Genomic DNA, 21,577 nt, shown 5'->3' on the forward strand with positions numbered 1-21,577 from the left:
GTGACCGACCCGACGCGCAACGACGTGTAGCAGCCTTGCATATTTGTCGTATTACCGGGTTCGAGTAAGAAACGGACGTGCTGTGCAGCCTTCCTGGTATTGATCTGAACCGGGACACTGAGACCAGACAAGATCAGCCTTTCCAGTCAGGAACAGAGAAGGGGAAAATGGAGATTTAAATGGGTCCTGTGAGGTCTCGTTATGGGCTCAGCAGATAAGGCAGACCGCTACAGTCTCCCCCATGACCTGTCAGCACTCAGCGTACTAATGTCTTCGCTTAAGTAACTTCGGGATTGATGGAGTGTAAAGTTTGTAAAGCTTATCCATATACTGCAATATTGTAAAAACAACTACACATTAAAAGTCTGAGAAATTACGGAAAAAAATAAATTATTTTGTTCATAAAAGTACGCATTTTTGTTGACTTAGTGGTCTTACTGTGCTGGTTGGACAGCTTCCAGGAGAATAGCGTAAAATTACGGTTCTCTAAATTGGACTTATTTTTAGGGAATCCTAAGTCGACGACCTGTATTTCTAACCTGGCCGTTTTCATTTAAGTACCCGCAACTGCTGTCCGATTCTGAACAAATTCTGAATAGATCAATAAAACTTTATCAGAATTTTGCCACTATCAGATTTCATGAGAATTCGTTCAGACGTTCTCAATCTGTTAAATACGTACAGACGGACGGGGAAAAAAAAGTACTGATTTTAACAGGTGCTTAGCAGTGATATGAAAGTGTTGCAAAAATAATAAAATTCATCGGTAAATTGACAATTTCACTTAAAGAAGAAAATATAGCCAATTCCCGAAACGTCGTGTGTGTCAAATGTATACCTCATTCAACGGGCAATAAAATACACAATCTGCTGACAGTGACATCAAAGTAATATGCGCTCTTAATACGAACGTTACTCATTTTGTACTGGATGCAACAGGTGGTGTCATGAGAAACTGTGCGGACGTCACATTAAGTTCCCAAGAAAACTGTCTAAAGGATAAGTACAATAGTATTTTCGGGACTTGTCACAGAATTTCCAGGAGAAAAAAAAAAGACGCCCACCTGAGGAAAACACCATCATACTAGTCCACCAAGTAGGTTAAATTAATTAATTCGATAATAATTCAACAATTTATAATAATAATGCTTCAGTGAACAACTAGCTTCACGCTCTGGCTGGCTTTACCTTACCAAAACTCCAACCACGTCTGAAACTGCACAATTTTGAAGATGTCTTTCTACTGAATAAAAATTTTCTTGGATATTATCCATCGTCTAGTAAATTATAAAACGTAAAAAACGACGTTTCGGAGATGGGACTCTATCTCCGTCTTCAGGTTCCTACACAGTTGGGCCCACTAGATAGAGCTAATCCCTATCTCCGGACAAAGTAAAAAAGTGAAAGTCCCTGAATAAAAAGGCATTACCACACCATCCATCCGTGGGACGTAAAAGAATAGTATGTAGAAATCAAAATTCATAAACACGATAAAGCCAAAAAAAATAAAAACTCACAAAAAGGTGGGAATATAGTCCCATCTCCGAAACGTCGTTTTATGTTTTATATTTACTAGACGATGGATAATATCCAAGTAAATTTTTATTCAATTGACTCTTCACCATCGTCAAGAAGTTTTAGATTTGATATGTCTTTCTACGTTACTAAATTTGCATAATTCACTTCTGTTACGAGAATTATGCACAAGAATAAAAGAAAACACAAAGAATTAACAATAAATAACAAATACAGGAACGAACAGACGATATAAAACAAACAAAGGAATAACGAAATGGAAATAAACTAATCACACAGAGAAAACTACTTCTTGAGAAGAAATTATCCTAATTATTATTATTATGTAGCTTTAGGCGTATACACGACGTTTCAGGAGTTCCTTCCTGTATTCAGATGATTTATCATCATAGGTCTAGGATAAAAATATATTTTTTTAAAAAAATTTTAATGTCTATACTACTGCAGCGGTGGGAATCGAACATGATTCCACTTGAACCATAATCCTTAATGCTATTCCGGGTGGTGCGGGGAGGGGAGAACGAATCGTTCGTATGCGCAGAGGAATTTGTTTAGAATTTCCAGGCGTTGTTATGCCTGGGTGGTATTTTGGTACTACATTTCGTATACTTATATTGATAGACTTTAAACAGCTGGAACTTTTCAAATCTGACTTCCAAACCTCGTCACTGGAATCTGCTGCGAACACGACGTCATTTCTGTAAGATGTTGCGTCGTGTAGTCTATTTGGTGTGGTAAAAGTCTACCGAAGTTTCGGAGAGAATTACTGCCTCCATCATCAGGGCGCGGTTTACGCATTTACCAACTACACGGTGTTTTCTCACAATATAGTCATATTTAAACAGCGCAGTCAAGTAACCTAGAAACCATTCAACAGAAAAAGATTTCTGCTTGCATAACGCTTACAACACTCAAACTGCGAGATTAATACATCCAGATTTAGCACCTGTTTTTCCACGATCAAGAATCGAAAAAACTTCAGTACTACAAATTTATATTAACTGGCAGCAGGGGCCACTTCCACCTCAAAAGTACGCACAGCCGCCATATTCATATTAATAAAAACCTCAGTCTACAAATGGGAGGTAGTTACCGCTTCTTAAATATCAATTACTTTAAAGTTACAAGCAACACGTACACAAACATACATAAATACATACATCTGAACATGATGACGTCATGGCTTCGCGCTCCAGAGATCCACCACGACAAGTGGCGCCTCTCAGGGTAATTACAACCGCAATGTATTCACCATTTGAATTCAAGGTCATTAGAATCTGTGCCTTTCTTTATGTGTGGACCACCGTTAAGTTTCTTGACTTGACATCTGTTACTTTTCCCAGATCATTTGCTTATTTTTGAACAATGTTTCGTGAAATGAATCCATTACAATGAATCAAGCCAAACTGGATTCTTTTCATATGTTCAATGCCACACCCACTGAGACCTACACATTAGTATCACTGTATTTTAAACACAGGCTGAACACTAGCAATCCAACGCAGTAACTGAGTGTGTGATAACGTAATTTAAGGTGTGATGAAAACTTGAAAAAAAAAAACAATATCATTACTGGAAGAAACCCCCCCCCCACCAATGACCTGTTGAAACTGTTAACTCCACCTGTAAACAGTTCTGGAAAGTAATCTCATGTTTAGTTTGAAGAAATTACACTGGCATGCACACTAAATAAAACATATGAATTAATACTTCACACTCGCCAGAGAAAAGGGAGTATTGAGTCCAAAAATTGCGACCACAATTCTACTGTGACATATCATACAGGGTGATTCAAAATTACTTGCTCACATACACACACGCCAAGGGTGACACACGTTACTTGTGTGACGCGACTAGGGGCGAATGTGTGAACAGTGACACACGAAAACATTTGTTCTTACAGCAGAGGGAATTTTGAATCACCCTGTACTGACTCCAATTTACCATAAGGAAGCACATCGGCCCTAAGTTTATGAGTAAACTGTATGATCACGTTTGTAAACGTACTTAAAAAACACACGATTTGTCAGAACTTTCTAAAAGTCGTCCTTCGTTTTGAATAACTTGTCGTTCAGGACCCCTTAAATCTTTCGTGATATTAATGGTGAATTGTACGTCAACTCGTACTTTTCCACATGGAAGAATCGAGTTCGATATCACGACAGTACACATCAAGACTTGTGGTGGAGAAAGTGGGACCAAAATCATTTATTTCCATTACCTGAGGCCTCCATTGCAATTCAACTTCCAATCAATATTTCAAGCTCACAAATTGTAAAAACGTGTCAACTCTTATCCGTCAAACTAATAATTCAATCACCGCAACAAAATTTAAAAGATGAATTACTTATGAATGTACATAACAAATTTAAGAAGTGCGTTACTTTTTATAATATATTTGTAACTGTAATTTGTTTAAAAAAATTAATATTTATTTGAAGCATGAAATGAATTATGTATTGCGCTACGAAAGATATATTTCATAAAATTTCAAAACAATTGTTATTGTCTATATAGTTCGCATTAAACGTCACAAATTAAAATACATTACATAACACTTATTTCAAAGAAAATAGTTCCGCATCACTGCCTTCAGACAGATTAGAAAAATAAAACTGAAAAATGACCTAAGTGAATATTTTCCTCCTGTTCAATAAAAAATCGCAAGGTTGGCCATACTAGGACAATCGTGGTACTTCAAAGTGTACATCGCTGTTCTAAACTTATTCCACAAGTCGCCATTCTTCGAGGGTTCTATTCCTGGTACTGTACACGACGATCCAAAGCAAATGTAACTGAACTTTTGTTTTGGGTCATGAAATTTGGAACAAACTGCAGTCCAAAACAATTCCGACAATTCAACAGTATCAGTAAATTTATCGTCACAAACAACACAGCAGTTAAAGTTAATTCCCTTCAGTTAAGTTATCTTTCCTCTTTTTACCACCCTGTATAATAGGTTCATTTAACCCACAACTTTCGATTTCCACGACTGATTTGACAAAACTTGGTACAATGCCACATATTATGGTCAAGGCAACATCCAACGCACGAGAACCATGTTAACACCTTCGTATGTCCGGTTACTAAAGTAATGGTGACCACTTTGCTAACCGGTTCAGGTGTTGTTAGGGCAGTGACGACTTCAGTCTTTTAAGATATCAACTCAGCATCTATTTGTTGAAATTAAAGGAAATCTGGAATAAAAAGTTACTTAACTTCAGCTACACAAACAGTGTAACTGAGGATCCATCAATGTAACTGTGTGAAATGAGCGATCGATCAATATGACGTCATAGTCTCTGAATACGCAACGATCAGACAAAGAGAGAAAAAGCTTTTGTAATGAAGGGAGTTCTGCTAAGTCTTTAGAATGTACAGTTCAATTATAAATATCTGCAAATGACCTTCGACCACAGAATAACTCAGAAATCAGAAAAACGTGTCTACAGGACAGCATGTTTTTCTGAGGCCAGGCTGTTGTGAACACGATGATGAACCTTAGTGTATCACGAAAGCGGTTTTTTGAAGCTAAGAACTTTTGGCGTCTTAATATAAAGATTGCAGCACAGTCAGAATAAACTTTTGAAGCCCAAAAGAGAGAAAATTGTGGGATACCATAAGCGCCATTTTAACGGGGAAGCATAAATTTAGATTTGTGACTAAGAAGGTCCCCAGGAAGTGCCCGCTCGTCCTTCTAATAAGTAATAGAATAAAAATTGGATCAAGAAGAGAAGCTGAGCTTGGTTTTTGAAGTCGACGATAATCTAAATAATTTTTATAAATTCGGACCGTACCGCGAAGAAAACACTACACCTCACCATTACGAAGATCAGCTGGTTAACGCAGTTTAAGAAAATAAATCGCTGTTTAAGTTTAAAACCACACGGAAACACACAAATACAAAACTCAAAAAGAGTTACTGGTTGTTAAAAACAGGTGGTATATACAGTTACCACTGGGCTTCAACTAATTAATATGCAACATCGACACCAACAGACATGCGATAACTGCTGAGATAGTGACGAACAAACATCTGAAAAAAGTTTTTCGTAATTTTGTTCCAATTCCATTATTCATTTTACAGGAGTTTACAGTGGACTCTGTAGTCTATATAGGGAATAGGGGGGGGGGCGTCTTCAGACAAGGCCAAATACAGGACGATAAATATTAGGATGAATTTTAGGTTTACAAGTTGTAAAGGTGATAACTGAACATAGATGGTTCAGGATCGTAACCAATGGCAGACTTTGGTGTTTTCAGTGTTTAAAATCGGTGTTCCACTAGATCGGTGATGGTATCAGTTAAGAACAGAGATTCAAAGCAAGTTTTATGCCTTGAGGGAATTAATTAACATCAGTTATTTCAAACAACCGTCTATCAAGTAGTTTAATCCTCACATGTTACTCCCGACTGAAGTTCTTTGGCACGACAAACCTAAACAGACTGCCTGGCACTTTGCCGGGATCACACTAAAGGTAAGACCGGTACAGTACCCCAAATAGTTCCCACAAAACCAAATCTAAAGTCATAAAATGTTTTATCGTACGTCAAGACTATCTGTAACAAGATTTCGTACTGATTCGCCCTTTCATTTACGCCGTGTGTGCCCGGCGGAGGCTCGGAGATCATGTAATGCATAAAGCGATCTATATGTTCGACGCTGGTTCATCGTTGGGCAACCATAATGCATAAAACGAACTATGGTAATTTCAAGACTTACCACCACGGAGCGGCAAAGGATGTGTGAGGTGACGTATTTCGATTTTACAACCTGGATTTAATAACTAGTAAAGTATAAGTTTTCTGCTATAATTATGTAACTTAATCATCCAGTTGATTGTTTACCACAGCATGTCTTAGTGAACGGTTCTGAATCAGCCTCTGTCATAAACATTCAGACGATAATTACATACATTATTCCAACTTGAGGAGAGAGAGAGGACCAACTGTACAAACTATTTCAGTTATTTTCGTTCCCGTTAATTTTATTAGCTACATATAGAAACATGTCAGAGTTGTTCTTATATAATACATTTGCTTCATCAAAGCTAGTGACTCAACAACGTGCTTAAACAGAGACTTGATTACTGTACCAGGTATAATTAAATTATTCCGAAAATGCTAACGCTCGATTCCTTACTGTCATCATATGTAACCCTTATAAGTCGACGACAGATTCATTATATACAAGAATGTTGTGCAAGAAGGACTTAACTTGATACACAGAATATCCAGCACCAAATACAGAGTGTTCAAATAGTACAATCAACATGTACAGATTAACATGATTCTGTCTGGATTGTTTGCACGGATTTATGATAATTTCTTACTGTTGACACAAAGTTAAACACAAAATGTTATCGTGTCTAAATGAAGGAACGTAAATAAATATAAATGTCTCCAAATGAATTGTCTGTTACTAAGAACTTTTTTGAACACCCTGTATAACCGTATTCTTGTCCTCTGCATAGCGAAATCGCATATTCCTCTAGAAATTCCTGTGCCAGGTTCGTGACTCTCAGCGGGTTATTTTAAGGTACAAAGAAAGTTCCTGGGCTCACCTGGGAAGCAGGACTCCGTTCTTCCGTCTTACGGCGTAGTGTCTCCGATACGGAAACGGAGTGCAGGTGTAGGACGGCCTGCGATGAAGACCACCGACACACGAGGCCATACGACCGCTACCTGTTGCCACAGCTAACATCCACGACCCACAAGCCACTGCTGCATCTTCACCACAAGCATTGAACTCACTTTCATCTGACACAGCCACCACATCCCGAATCACATTGCGATCACTATCTTCTTCATCGTTCGTTGAAACCGCCGTTGCACCACTGTTTGATGACGTAGCAGAAACCATGACGAGTCTACAATCACCAGGTGATGAAACATAACTCTACACACGATGACGCATGCGTTGAACTGTTTCAAAGAACTTTTTGTTTTTCGTCGACGTCATTAAAGTATGTTGGCCGTCCAATATATTTCAAGAAAAGTCACTACTCGACAGTAAGAGTTGCAATAAATGACCAAAAACACTCGATTTCAAGTCTTTCCTGTTACGCAATTCAAATATCAGCTGTTCAGTGTAATTATCCTTAATTAGTGTAGCCGTTCACATAAAAAATCTTCAGTAACACAATCAATAAATTAATCGATTAACTTTTTCTTGATTATGGCTACCGGAAATCATGAGTTTAACCATAATATCTTAACGCTCCCCCCCAATCCATTCTCAAGATAATCCTTTCGTAACTTTTATCAATATTTAGCGCTGAATTATAAATAAAACAATTGCTATCTTAACATCACATTTAACAAATCTGGTCTGAGGTGTCGCGTTTTTACTAAGGTGCCAATTACGAAGTGCAATATTATGAATATGGCGTTGTATTATAGTAACAACGAAGGTAAATATATATTAAAATATATTTTACAATCTCAAGCGATACACAACACAAATGTGAGATTAATCTAATTTTCTGAAAAATAATGTCAAGAAAAAATGTGCTATTACGGAAGGTTCAAAAAAAAAAAAACTCGGTCCCTCATTTCTTAAGTATAAAATAATATGTGTGCAAAAGAGAGTTCTAGAATTTCTTAAAAATACCACGCAAAGGATAAATATTGATTTTCAGATATTTACCTCCAGCATATTTCTTCGTTGTCAGATGTTACTTCAACGCCTCAGAATTGTTCAAAAAAATGTTTCCCAGGGCAAAGGGCTGGTCGTAACAAGATTACGCAAGCGACGAATGAGAAGGAGGTCAGAAGACCTGAATATATTCATGCGCGCTTCCATCAGAGTTAATCTAATTATGCATCAAAATTATTACGCAACGTTCAGTTCTGGGTCCCCCCCACTCCTCCAGCGTGAGGCTCCGCCTCCATTGATGTCAAAGATACACTTGAAATCCGCAAACTTCTTTCAAAATAATTAATATTAAGGATGAGACTCAGGGTTCCGAAGGCGGGGAGTATGAAGATGGCTGCCTTCTGGGGGTGTTGCGCCTTGTCCCGTAAAAACTGACCGACGTTTCAGAGACGCTTACTCCCTTCATCATAGCTCTAATAACAGACGCAGTAAACATATCAGAAACGTCGGTATATTTACACCAGATTACACGGCGCAACATCCCAAAAGACAGTCACCTTCAACCTTAAATATAACTACGAATTAATTTTTATATTAAACTGTGGCTTTGAAACAGCAATTATTATTGATATTTTCGTGGTTTTACTCAGACCATCCACGCAAAATTTACGGGACAGCGCCTTAAATTAGCCCTTAAAATCCTTTTCAATTCATTATTCGCTTATCATGTGACATTGCGTGATATAATCTACTGAAAGCGTAATTGAATAAATACATTTATAATATTTATATTGGTATAACACGCCATCACTTAAAAGAATTTAATGATGTAATCTGCGCATATAAAACGCTGCTGGTTAAGGAAATTAAGGTGATATGTGTTAATATATTTTATCGATCCGAGTAGAACATCGCAATATTCTTTTAAATGTGAGGTTCAATGCTTCTCGTTGCTAGATAGGAATCAGGCAAAAATTGAAGTGTGAAAATACGATATTAACTTTCACCCGAAATAAATCAAACATATTATATTCCCAAAACATTAATATTCAGCCCACATTTGCACCCCATATAACAAAACAAAACACTTACGCTTTCTGAAACACATACGACCATTTCAAAATGTGCCACGGCAGGAAACAATGCTATGTTCTTATCTTGAACATGGAGACTTTTAGAAATGTCGGCGAATTTCCGACTCGTGCCTCAGATAAATATGACACGTGATACAAACGTCAGCTACATACACGTACACGGTACGGATTGGTCACAGGGAGAGTATACGTTGGGAACTTTTAATTAATTCTTTATCTTTACGATTATATGACGCTTCAGCGACAAGCAAACATTTACACTCCGTACAAAATATTTCTAAACTCAAGTGCTCGGGTTACAGATAAAGTCTTTTCAATTCCAACACAAATAGAAATGACAATGCGAACTGATTCAGTTTCGGAGTGGCCTTGCCGTACATACGCGACTAGAAATTAGATTTTTAATTGATTCACCGTTTGCAGATAACTGTCACAACGAGATGTTCATTCACAGAGGTGAAAATATAAATCATCAGATCTCTCTTAAACTTGAATTAATCATATTCACCAGCTTTAATATAGGCTCCCGGGACAAAAGGAGTCTTAGCATCATCAAAGTTTTACTCAGTGGCCCTACGAACAATCGATTTGTATGTTAAAATAATATTTACGACACCACATAATTTCCCGTCAATAAAGACGGGAAAATTAAAATCAGTACTCTTAAAGAAACAAAGCAGTGAACAAATATTAAAATTAAGTACTGTTGTGTAACAAACGATAGAAAATACTTTAATTTCTATAATTAAAAGAATAAATACGATTTTACGTAACAAAATTTCAAATAAGATATTTTTCGAGGTCATAATAAACGCACATAGCAAGCCTCCTTTGACAGCATCACCATGGCAACTGTTATAACAACATAAGTATTCATAAATATTACCACACAAGGTCCAAGACATCTTAACACTAGTTCATTCCCCGAGCTAGGCCTTACATAGGGCCTGAAACGTGGATATCAACGAAAGACTGAACTCGGGTCTTCGATAAGGTTCAAAAAGATTTCGGAGTAAAACACGTGCGACTCACACCTCGTTCCTGTAACGACCATCAACTATGACAAACGGAAAGAACATCCAACCCAGAGGAACAGCGCGGCCTTCAGCTATGGAATCCAGAGAAATTAGTGTTCAAAAAGTATTGGAGTGTGATCGCTGTCACAACACAACCAGCCGGGCGTGAAATGTTTCTCAGATTCAAGCAATCCTGTAGTATTTTAGTACGTTATCCATTCGGTAGGGATACCAGTTAAGACGTAAGAATTACAAGCGTGCACCAAGTGACATTTGTAATTAATTCGCCCTAAGGAATAGAGTCCTTCTTCAGAAAGCGTTACTCGCTTTTGTAGCAAAGAGATTCAGTGCCCTTTATGAAACCCAAATGTTCATTAACGTATTCACAAGAGCCCTACCTGAGCCAGATGAATCCAATACACACCCACCAAGTCTATTCCTCTAATATTCATTTTAAGATTATCTTGACTCAGAAATATCTTTTCCTCAGTTACTGGAAGCGTATTCCATAATACTAGGTGAGATTTTTGGTTCTGACGGTAGCGAGTATCAAAATGATTGGTTGCTGATACAGTGATGATAGTAGCAGTCAACATCTATGAAACGTCGGTGAATATCTGTCAGACTACACGGCGCAACGTCCCAAAAAAAAAACAGTCCTATCTCCGTTTATAGTATAGTGAAACAGCCCACACATAGCTGATTACCATCCGCTACTTTTTAAATTTACCGATAGACGTTTCGGCATCCTGACGGCTTCCCCCCCCCCCCCTGCTTGTAGGTGACGCAACTACTAAGTGAAAACAAACTGCAATACCTTGAACTCGCGAGGGTCCCTTATCTGATACGATATCACTGCCATACAATGAGAAAGAACCACGTGGCCGGTATTCTTACTTAATCAACAACGCGCAGTAACACGACGAAAAAAAACAATAAATAACCAGATTCTGTGTCGAGAGATTTATGCCCGAATGTAATGTATTCTTTCCGTGCATTCAGAGGCCAACGTATCTCTTTGGAAGAAAAACCATGTGAAGAAAAACTGTATAAAGCAATGGCCTCTGAAACGTCGGCAAACTTCTACCCATGAGACAGCCATCTTCATATGTACTACCAAAGTAACAAATTCCGTGCAGCAGACTCTATCTTGAAAAGCAAATATTCTCTCTGCTGGTCCAAAAATTCCCCGTCCTTCATTAAAAAAAATTGTAAAAGGTCGTTTTCACAACTACCCACCACCAGTCCCTAGACTAAGCCAGATTAATCCATTCCATACCCTCACTCCGTATTTAGGACATTTTTAATATTATCCTCCGGTCTAGGCAGAGATACATACGAGTCTTTTTTAAATATTAAAATTGATTGTAAAATTCTCACTGACAACAGCGATTATTTCCTTAAGCAGCGTTAACCAGTTGATCTAAGTAATGGTGAAGAGTCGTGTTTTCTTCGCGGTACGGACTGAATTCTTAAATATAATTTAGACGATTAGAGTTTTCCGTGGTTTCCCTCGGTATTAGGGCAAATGGTGGCTTCTACCCACTCACGTTCTGCTCTCTGTTAAATTACACACGAAAACATGGTCCATCTACTCATCGAAACAAACCCTGCACCCCCTCACATTTCTAAAGGATTTTATACAGACCTTAACACTAAATGTGCACCGATTTGTAACGTCATACTATAAAACTCCTTTCAGTTAAATTGATTTCAATAGTGGATCCCATTTAGAGTCTGCGTTCTATTTCCAATCTGGGGTATAAAAAGAACTGAGCACATCATAAAAAGTCTAACATTTGTAATGTTTTTAAACTGAAATCCTTCTTAATTTCAGAACAGAGGACCAACTGGTAACATCTTTTCTTCAGTCTTGTGACACTTAAGGTTCTCAAGGAGACATAACCCACAAAGAACATCGCCATATTTCACTCCTATTTACATATTTCTACACACGTGTTCGTCGCTGATGAACGGATTTCAATGGCAGAAACTCTTATGTCGCTCAGCAGAATTCTCATGAATAATTTAGACACAAGTGTCGTCACCTCTAGAAAGAAACATACTGAATTATTTATTAAGCTCTAGTCTCCAAATGATCTTACGCATTAGATGTCTTTACAAACGTAGAACTCTGGCTCTCGGGAATTATCCGCGTCTGTGTTGAATATGTTCCAATGTTTCGATGGAAAAACCAGTTACCATCTTCAGGGCGAATGTTTGTGGACGGATAAGATGACAATAGAAGTTAAGTGGGATGTGAGAAATGTGATTCGGCGTACAGAAGATCGGGGTGCAATTCAATGGGAGAGACCCAGTAATTCTGAAGAAATTTTGATGAAATGACGCGAATAAGAAATGAGGTGAAACCAGGCCGTGTGTGGCTTTCGTGGATTTTTCAATGGGGGAACAATTTACGAACATGGCGCAGAGGAAAACTGGTGCACAGACTTTGCTCGGTCTGTATCCGACTTAAAAGCCTGTGTTCTAAAAGTTTTTGTATTTCGCTGGTTTACCTCATGTGTGGGCGGTAACAAGTTATAAAACAAGACGGTACCAAACAAAAATCTATGATAACGCGTTATAATTTCTCAAAAACAACGTCAACCGACAGCTTTCTACACACACACACATTACCATGCCACTGACTGAACGCGTTATTTGTATACTTAACCAATTTTAAGCGACCAAATATTTATAAATTATTTGTTGTAAGCGTGACGACCAGGAATATTATTCAAGGATTATTTTTTGTCCGCCATGTTAAAACCAACCGCCACGCTGGCCTTGTAATCCTGGGGGTCTCGGGTTCGATTCCCGGCGGTGCCCGAATTTATAACTTGTGTTGGGCAAGGCCGTGGTCTAGGCAACACGGAGTTTTCCTCCGTGGCATCCCAACAATTACTCCATTCACACACAGAAGAAGGCAATGGCAAACCACTTCTGGATCATCTGCCAAGAACGTATATGAACAGGTCCCAGTCCGAGAAAAGGATGGAAGGATCCTGTTCATATGGACCTGTCGTCAGACAGAACACTAAATAAAATAAATAAATTTTAAAACCGAATCGGCAGTTTTTTATAAAAATTACAAACCCAAATGTCATTAATGTGTACAGAATATCAGCAAAACGTTTACGGTTACTGTGTATTAGTGTGTTTTCTGCTTGATACAATAATAAAAATCCTTGATGGACAATATCCTGGCTAAGTAGTACAATTCTACGACCACCAAGGTCACCTGACTTAACCCACTCTGACATCTCGTTATTAAGAGTCTAAAAGTATGTAGGCTACTTCCTTCATTTGATCGCATTACAACGCAGATAATTCGGGTCAGACTTAAACTAACTTAGGGCAAGTTGACGACGACATTCTAAGCAGGATTTGGACTGAATCGGATTCCCGTTCGGACGTTTGCTATGTTCAGAAAGGACGTCCTGAAAAATACCTTAGGACGTTGTTTCATTTAGTACATATTTAACATTTTTGTCCTTAATTAAGTCAAATGTGTGGCGAGGTTCTCAAGGCGATGAGGATGAATACGGCTGTACGCACAATATAACCACATAGCAGAATTATAGGCAACATAAATAAATAAATAAATAAATGCAAATATATTATAAAGTTTCAACGTAAATATTGTATTTTCCCTATTTTAAACCTTATCAACACACACTTTATAAGAAACTGCAAAGGCTTATCAAACAAAAATAACGAAAAGTAAATCTGATAAGATATAAATCGAACTCTTTACCAAATAGAAGAATCAAATCAAGGCGAATAAGATGGGTTCGATATGTAGCCCGCAAGGGACAAATTAAAAATGCGTATAAAATCTTTATTAAAAAAGTCTGAAGGAAAAATACCACTCAGAATGTCTAGGCGTAGATAAGAGGATAACATTAAGATGGATCTTACGTAAAACGGGTTGTAGAGTGGCCTGGATTCATCCGGAGCAGGATAAGGACCGACAGGGAGCTCTTTTGAACACGATAATGAATCTCCTAGTTTATAAAAGGTCGCGGGGGAGGATTCTTGACTAGCTGGGCGTACTATCAGGTTCACAAGAAATATTCTACTCCATCGAATAGTCACAGGCAATGTCCCTATTGATTAATCAGAAACACGATTAAAGTTTTGTTGTTGGTAATGATTCTGTGTCGTGATACTCGCAAGTCCATGCATTTTACGTCTTCATCAAATTCCAATCGAAGTTCTGGGTTCAGTAGAGCGCGCTAACACCACACGTAACCTTTCCCAGTAAAAGAAAAATTAACCTAAATTAGCAATAATAAACACAAGAGTACCGTAATTTAAACTTTTACGATTACAAACCTGCCAGTGTTCTATGTTATAATTAAATTAACAACGTTTCAACTTTCGTTGCATGATGCTAAATGTTATGGCGATTCTAAAGCAAAACCTCGTACTGGTAAACTTTTAAGTTGAGTTGATAAACACAGAAAATGAATATTACGAAGACTGGACGAGTAGTTTTGGGGGGGGATGTCCATATTTATTTCGTGAAATACTGACACACGTAAATCTACATCTGGCAGATTCAGTAAACTAAATCACGCAGTCAGAATAAACACTCCCTCCCTTTACCGGGATTCGATCCACGGTCGTTCAGCCCGGGACTTAGTCGGTGGCTTTGCTGTGACATTCTGATTTTATTTCGCTGTGGATCCCGATCGACGAAGCTCGTTACGAGATTGTAACGGCAGTGCAAAAAGCGATTGGTTGTAACAAAACCCTTTGGACTGGAAATTCTCCATTGCGTTGCACATCAGACCATGCGTGGAGGAGAAAACTGAACATCAGAAGTATATACATAGCATGGGCACCACAGAAAATTCTGTACACTGGACTGTTTTAAACTCTAAAAAAAATGGTAATTATATATACCACTTACTTTACCGTTCAATTCTATGTTCTGTCCACAGATTTATTTACGTGTTTCGTATAATTCCCACAATAAACAGCGATTATTTCTTTAAACAGCGTTTACCAGATGATGTTTTGCAATGGTGAAGTGTTGTGTTTTCTTCGCGGTACGGACTGAATTCTTAAATGTTATTTTCGATTTTTGTAATGGTGAAGTGTCGTGTTTTCTTCGCTGTACGGACTGAATTCTTAAATATTATTTTCGATTTTTGTAATGGTGAAGTGTCGTGTTTTCTTCGCGGTACGGACTGAATTATTAAATATTATTTTCGATTTTTGTAATGGTGAAGTGTTGTGTTTTCTTCGCGCTACGGACTGAATTCTTAAATATTATTTTCGATTTTTGTAACGGTGAAGTGTCGTGTTTTCTTCGCGGTACGGACTGAATTCTTAAATATTATTTTCGATTTTTGTAACGGTGAAGTGTCGTGTTTTCTTCGCGGTACGGACTGAATTCTTAAATATTATTTTCGATTTTTGTAATGGTGAAGTGTTGTGTTTTCTTCGCGGTACGGACTGAATTAACAAATACTAAAATTCAGATGACACCGATGCCTTTATTAACAAGTGAATGGCGAGTGACGGCATAAAGAATTGAATGTATGCTTCATAAAGATAGAAGCTTGGTTGCTTGTTAATTTAACCACATTGCAGAACAAATTCCAGGAGCAAAAGTATGATAATATAGGTACAATTCCATGTAAAGTTAAGAAGAAAAAACAATGCCAAGCAAGGAATCAGTAGAATTTAGGGCCAAAACCAAGGAAATAGATTTAGCTGTAACTATGACACCAAACTGAAAAACAGGAGTTGATACAATGTGAGGTCGAAATATCAATAAGTAATAAAAAAAATTCCCGACGAAGGTCAGATTCTTCAAGACAAAAAATTAGTCAATAAAATTCCTTACATATAATTCACTTGAGGAGAAAAATTTTGCTCAAAATTTTAGAAGACAGCTACTCACTTAAATGGAAATGCAGACCGAAATAAGCAAATTTTTCTATTACATTTTTATATTCACAGTTTTACACTGAGCATGTATCAACCCCTTATCAGGCACTTTTACAAATAAACAAAAAATTATCACAGGGGGAAGGTTTATCCTCGCGATACCGCGCGAGATACGGCCCCCCGTTGCGATGGGTCACATCCTCTGGATTACCACAGGCTGGTTTACGATGATCTACGTCAGGTTACGTTGGGCCAGTTTGAATTAGGTTAGGTTTCGTCTGGTTCGGATAGGTTACAGCAGGTTACGTTGGGTTAGGTTGGATTGAGTTTGGTTAGGTTAGGTTAGGTTAGGTTACGCTGGAGTAGGCTAAGTTACGTAAGGTAATAAGGTCGAAACTGACGACATATTGTCCCTACCATTTCATTTCTTCAACATCCTCAAAATCTCCATACAGACGTGCCACAAGAGATTTTTTGTTTACTCTCTAATTAATATAAATTACGCAACTGTTTTAATATAATTCAACAATTAACACTGCATTATTGGTTATACGATTCAACCAAACTATAATTTTTGTAACTAACTGCATAGAACACGCTATAGTTCGAAGACGTTCCACCAAACTCCTCATTATAATCAAATGTCTTTAATATAAATGTCTAAGTTGGCTGTCTTCTGGGTTGTAGCGTCTGGTAGGGCGATGAGTCATCACTTTATCACCCTAATGAAGCACCTCTGAAACGTCGGTAAACTTCTACCAGACTACTAGTCGCTACGACCCAGAAGACAGAAATCTTCAGACTCACCGCCGTGAAAAACGTCAAATCCTACGTAAAATCGATGTTTACTTACAGTCAGTAATTCAACTATTCGTTCCATAAACATACAAATCGTCACAACAACTGAGATTTACGACACTTTTGATGAAATGAAGATTTGTTTTAACCCGCACTTTGATCGATTATGTCTTGACTACGAAGTTCTGATATACATATTCAATTTTAAATGATGGGGAAATTTTTTGCTGCAAACCGGGATTATATTTTAGAATACCAAGATCCGTGTTCGGCTAGAAAAAAATGGCCATCGCAAGCCAGAGTTACGTAAACGACGCAGAACGTGGCAAGGACAGGACTTTTAACTCGAACCGTACGCTGGGACGCACTGGCCACAACTAGCGAGCACTCCCCGTGCATCTTCGGCTTCAATCCCGACCAGCTCAGCGCTAGTGACGTACAGTGGCCACTTCATCACCACAGCAACTGGAAAGCACCATCACCAGAACTCATCAAGCGATTTATAACTGCATCTGACACACAATCACAAGGGTCTTCAGTCGAATCACGATATCGACTTTCGACAGTCCGTGTCACGTGCGCGAAGTGTCGTTTTACGGCTTCTGAGAATCAAAATTAATTTTTAATTTATGTTAAATCAATAAATTCTTCAATGACAACGTCACAGTCGTTTCCCCGCAGTATGTATAAAATAAGTCCATAATGAGACCTCCGTCCACATGTTTCGCGTTCAAAAAATTTTTTGATCAAAACATAAAATTATATGACGAAATTAATTTTGGAATTATCCAGCCAATTATAAATCCCTACTACTTTGCATGAAATCGATCTTGAACATTGTTATTCTTAAAAAGAGCTTCAAAGCAAGAAAAATTAATATCCCAGCAGAGGAAAATGTTTTATATTAAGAATAAGCTAAGATATTAATTCATCAGATCGCAAGATTATATTCATTAGCCATAGACTTCAGTGCTCTTACGGGCTGCATAACCACTGACAATTTTTTTTTTTAGATATATTTGACACAAAAATATAGGATTAAATTTCTATATGAATTATATTTAATCAAGATAAAAATTTATTGCGTTGTGCAGTGTGATGAAGTTTGCATCAACGAATTTTCGTCTACAATGAAGGAATATCAATGAAAATTAAATACGCCATTCAAAAGAGTCGAGAATTAATTTTAAAAAAGTAGCTACAGAATATACCTGTAAGATATATTTTGTTGAAAAAAAACATGGGATATCTCGTTAGATGTTTACTTTCATTAGTTGCATGTAAATTGCTACAAAATTTGTATTTCTATAACATTACTTAATATCTGATATATTCCACCATGCCTCAATATGAGATTTTTAAATACATTTTTAAAAACACTTATATTCAATTAAAATTTGAGGTTTTCATGATGTGGCCGTATTGTGTCCTGTAGATGACTACCAACGCGTCGTAGGAACGTATCGGCTACACAACCCTGAAGATGGAAGCGATAATTTCTTCCGAAACGTTGGTGATGTAAAAAATTACACACGGTCACAACCCACGATGATCACAACCGATACGATTAGATTTGACTCGAAGTCGCTGTGAAATAGGCCTATAACGTGGGGCAAAATATAAATACAAAAAAAAAAAATGCAATGCATGATGTTCTGGTTGAAGTGGTCACTGTCATTGATTCATGGCACAGGAAGGGCACGATTGTTCAAACACATCACGTACGCTGCAACTAGAATGAGTGACCTTTGACCTGGACGACATGAGAGAACTCAGTGAACATCTGAAAGGTTTCCAACACTCCTACACGGGAAAGTAGCCCCTTGTGTGTGGTGCCTCAAAGGGGATTTATAACTACCCTAGAATGTTTAAGTACTCATTCATACACGACTAACCTCCTGCAGTATCATGAGCGTGTCCTTGAAGTAGGATTCTGTAATGAATTAAAGACATTCCGATGGGAGGAGTCAGTAGTCAAAAGCGGTGATCTACAAGTCCACTTCAAAGAAAATCTACTTCTCTGTAGGGGGGGGGGGGGGGGGGACTCGCTCAAGAGAGAAGCCTCTTACCTAATGGACACAGTATTTGGCCGTTGATTATTTAACGATTTTTAACCACCATTGTCCTTCGTGAGCTGTTTGCAGTCTCGTACATTCAGTGAGTTGAGAAAACATTTTTAAAACAGCTTTAGTAGCTGATACAATGGTAATGAATAGCGTACGGATACAAATAAAAAGTTCAAGATATGATATCTTCAACTGGTTAAAGATGTTTGATATAATCGTACGGAAAGCATGAATACAAAATGAAGAGTTACCGATTGTTGAAGTAGCTGAGACACTGCTACTGTGTTAGAAAGGGCATAGAGAGACATACGTGCATGAATATAACATAATAATTAGTCACTTTTGTCTCACAAGACAAGGAAATGTCGTTAGAAATGTCTCCACCGACTTAACAAAAACTTCGAACGTTCACAGTTTCAGGAAAGCATTATATGGATACAACCATTGTTAGATGTCATTATATTTATTATTATTTTATTATTATTATTTATTTGACTGCAAATGGGTTTTTACCCGGTGGCAGTGGTCCTACAATAAGACACAAAACAATAAGACACAACAAAACATAAGACAACAAAAACAATAAGAAACAACAAAAACATGACCTTTTCATCTGGCGTGTTTTGATCGCACAAACAACATCTGAAGTGTTAGAAAAATGAAGAAACTTTATAGGGTTCTACGTCAATAACTCCTTTCGTATTATTGTCGGAATAAGAAACTTATTTCAAAGACCCTCTCACCTTACATCCCACGCGACACGTCATTCGTTGAAGTTGTGCTGCCATATTGAGCTAAAGGCTGGGGTTGTCGCTTAGGATAAAGGTTACGTCGTTTTATCACAATAATTTTGCAGAATTTCTGTCACACTCCTCCTCTCGAAAAGTTCACAAACACCAAGAAAGAAGCCAGAGAGTGAATGGAATTCGAGTTAAAAATGTTTTAATGTTGAATCCAAATCTGTTCACCCTGAACTTATTTTACATAATGTACAAAGCTTTTCACTATTTAAATTTTCTCTTTTCTGATGGCTACTGGAGTCAATGTTTACGTCGCAGCGGTTGGCAGACCTGCAGAAAACTCCAGTCCCGTAACTTATAGTTTTCTCTGTCTAGTTCACAATTGTACTCTCACTGGCACACAGAAAGCACGTGTTACATAAAAAAATACATACAAAATTTTAGTAGGAAAACCTAAAGAAACAAGGCCATTTGGAGGCACAAGGCGTGGATGGAATAATATTAAAATGGATCTTCAATACGTAGGATGTGGAAAAGAAGATATTACTCTTGTGAATACGGTAATGAACATCCAGATTCCATAAAAGGCGGAGAATTTTATTGGAAAACTTGGCGAATATCAGTTTCTCATAAAGACCTCTGCAACGTGGAATTAGTTAACTATCAGTCAGTCAGTTACTTTGTTAAGGAAAGTAGGAAGTCAATTGAATAAAAATTTTCTTGGATATTATCCATCGTCTAATAAATATAAAACGTAAAACGACGTTTCGGAGATGGGACTCTATCTAGGAAGTATTTAATGAATTGTCAATCTAAACGCTGCTGGTATTTCTCTTGCGAGAGACAGACAGACAGACAGACAGCAGCCCTCTTATTGGCAGGTTTTAATTTCCATTTCTACCTTGAAAAGAAATCAATACCATTGGCTGTTAAAGCTGGTTTTGCAACCTTGGGGTCTGCACAACAACAAAATTGCTTCCTGTCGAAAGGCTCGTAAAGCGAACGGATTGAAATACAAGAGTTGCGGGTTCCTACATCGCGGAAGCCGTTTCAGTAGTCCACGTTTCATTAGTACGACCAATCGCAGGGAGTTCCTCTCATTTTTTCAGTGAGGACAATATCTTTTCAACTATATCGTGCATAACAGTTGATAATAAAGAGAGAAATAAATAAATAAAGATTAAACAGCGATTATTTCCTTAAACAGCGTTAACGAGCTGATTTACGTAATGGTGAAGTGCCGTGTTTTCTTCGCGGTACGGGCTAAAGTCTTAAATATTATTTAGACGAGCTTCGACTTCAAAGAATGACTTCCTCTGTTTCAAAATAGCCAGGCTCAGACCAATTAAAATCAAGGTTCGCACAGTCTGACGCTGTGTTTAAATCTTCTGTTTATGTAATGAGTTTCCTCCTACGCTGATACGCCTTACACAGTTTGCGTTTCTGTGACCTCGTCTCTCTAGGGTAAAGTTACGTCACGAAACGTAACAAATCTTTGTGTTTGAAACGTCGGATACTCACCGACAGATATGAAACTTAGTCATATTCAATGTCAGATTTTATACTGGTCCTGTAGTCACTCTAAATATCAAAGTTCACCCAGTAAACTTTCATTCAAGGCTTCCTCGTTACATGTCTTAAGTACAGTCATGTCTGCTAAAGATAAAGCACACACCACACGTAATTATGTGCGACGTGCCTCAAGGGAGTTTCAGGGCTTACACAGTCTCATTTATATAACGTTGTGTGGGCGAGGTTTCGGGAGGACTTGATTATGGAACTCACTTCTAACTCCCTCAGCTTTGGGGGTGTGAATCCCAACATC

The 21,577-nt window shown here is 37.8% G+C and overlaps 1 protein-coding gene across 5 annotated transcripts in view; it reads right to left on the reverse strand.

Moving 5' to 3' along the window:
• rdgA (retinal degeneration A) overlaps window positions 1–21,577 on the reverse strand; it is a 222,342-nt gene that overhangs the window by 195,605 nt on the left and 5,160 nt on the right. The window contains exons 1-2 of one of the 5 annotated variants that reach the window (XM_087346043.1): window positions 17,002–17,394; window positions 7,101–7,595 (exon numbers count right to left, since the gene is read on the reverse strand). In XM_087346043.1, the coding sequence (XP_087202169.1) occupies window positions 7,101–7,399 (299 nt within the window). In that variant the 5' untranslated portion in view covers window positions 7,400–7,595; window positions 17,002–17,394. Of the gene's footprint in view, window positions 1–7,100; window positions 7,668–16,955; window positions 17,395–21,577 lie in introns of those variants that run through there. The other 4 variants (XM_087346028.1, XM_087346036.1, XM_087346030.1 and 1 more) reach the window with 4 other exon arrangements.

Source organism: Zootermopsis nevadensis, unplaced genomic scaffold, assembly GCF_977971745.1.
Source record: "Zootermopsis nevadensis isolate Lab colony 2312 unplaced genomic scaffold, Znev_1.0 Znev_ptg000001l, whole genome shotgun sequence".
Taxonomy (NCBI): domain Eukaryota; kingdom Metazoa; phylum Arthropoda; class Insecta; order Blattodea; family Termopsidae; genus Zootermopsis; species Zootermopsis nevadensis.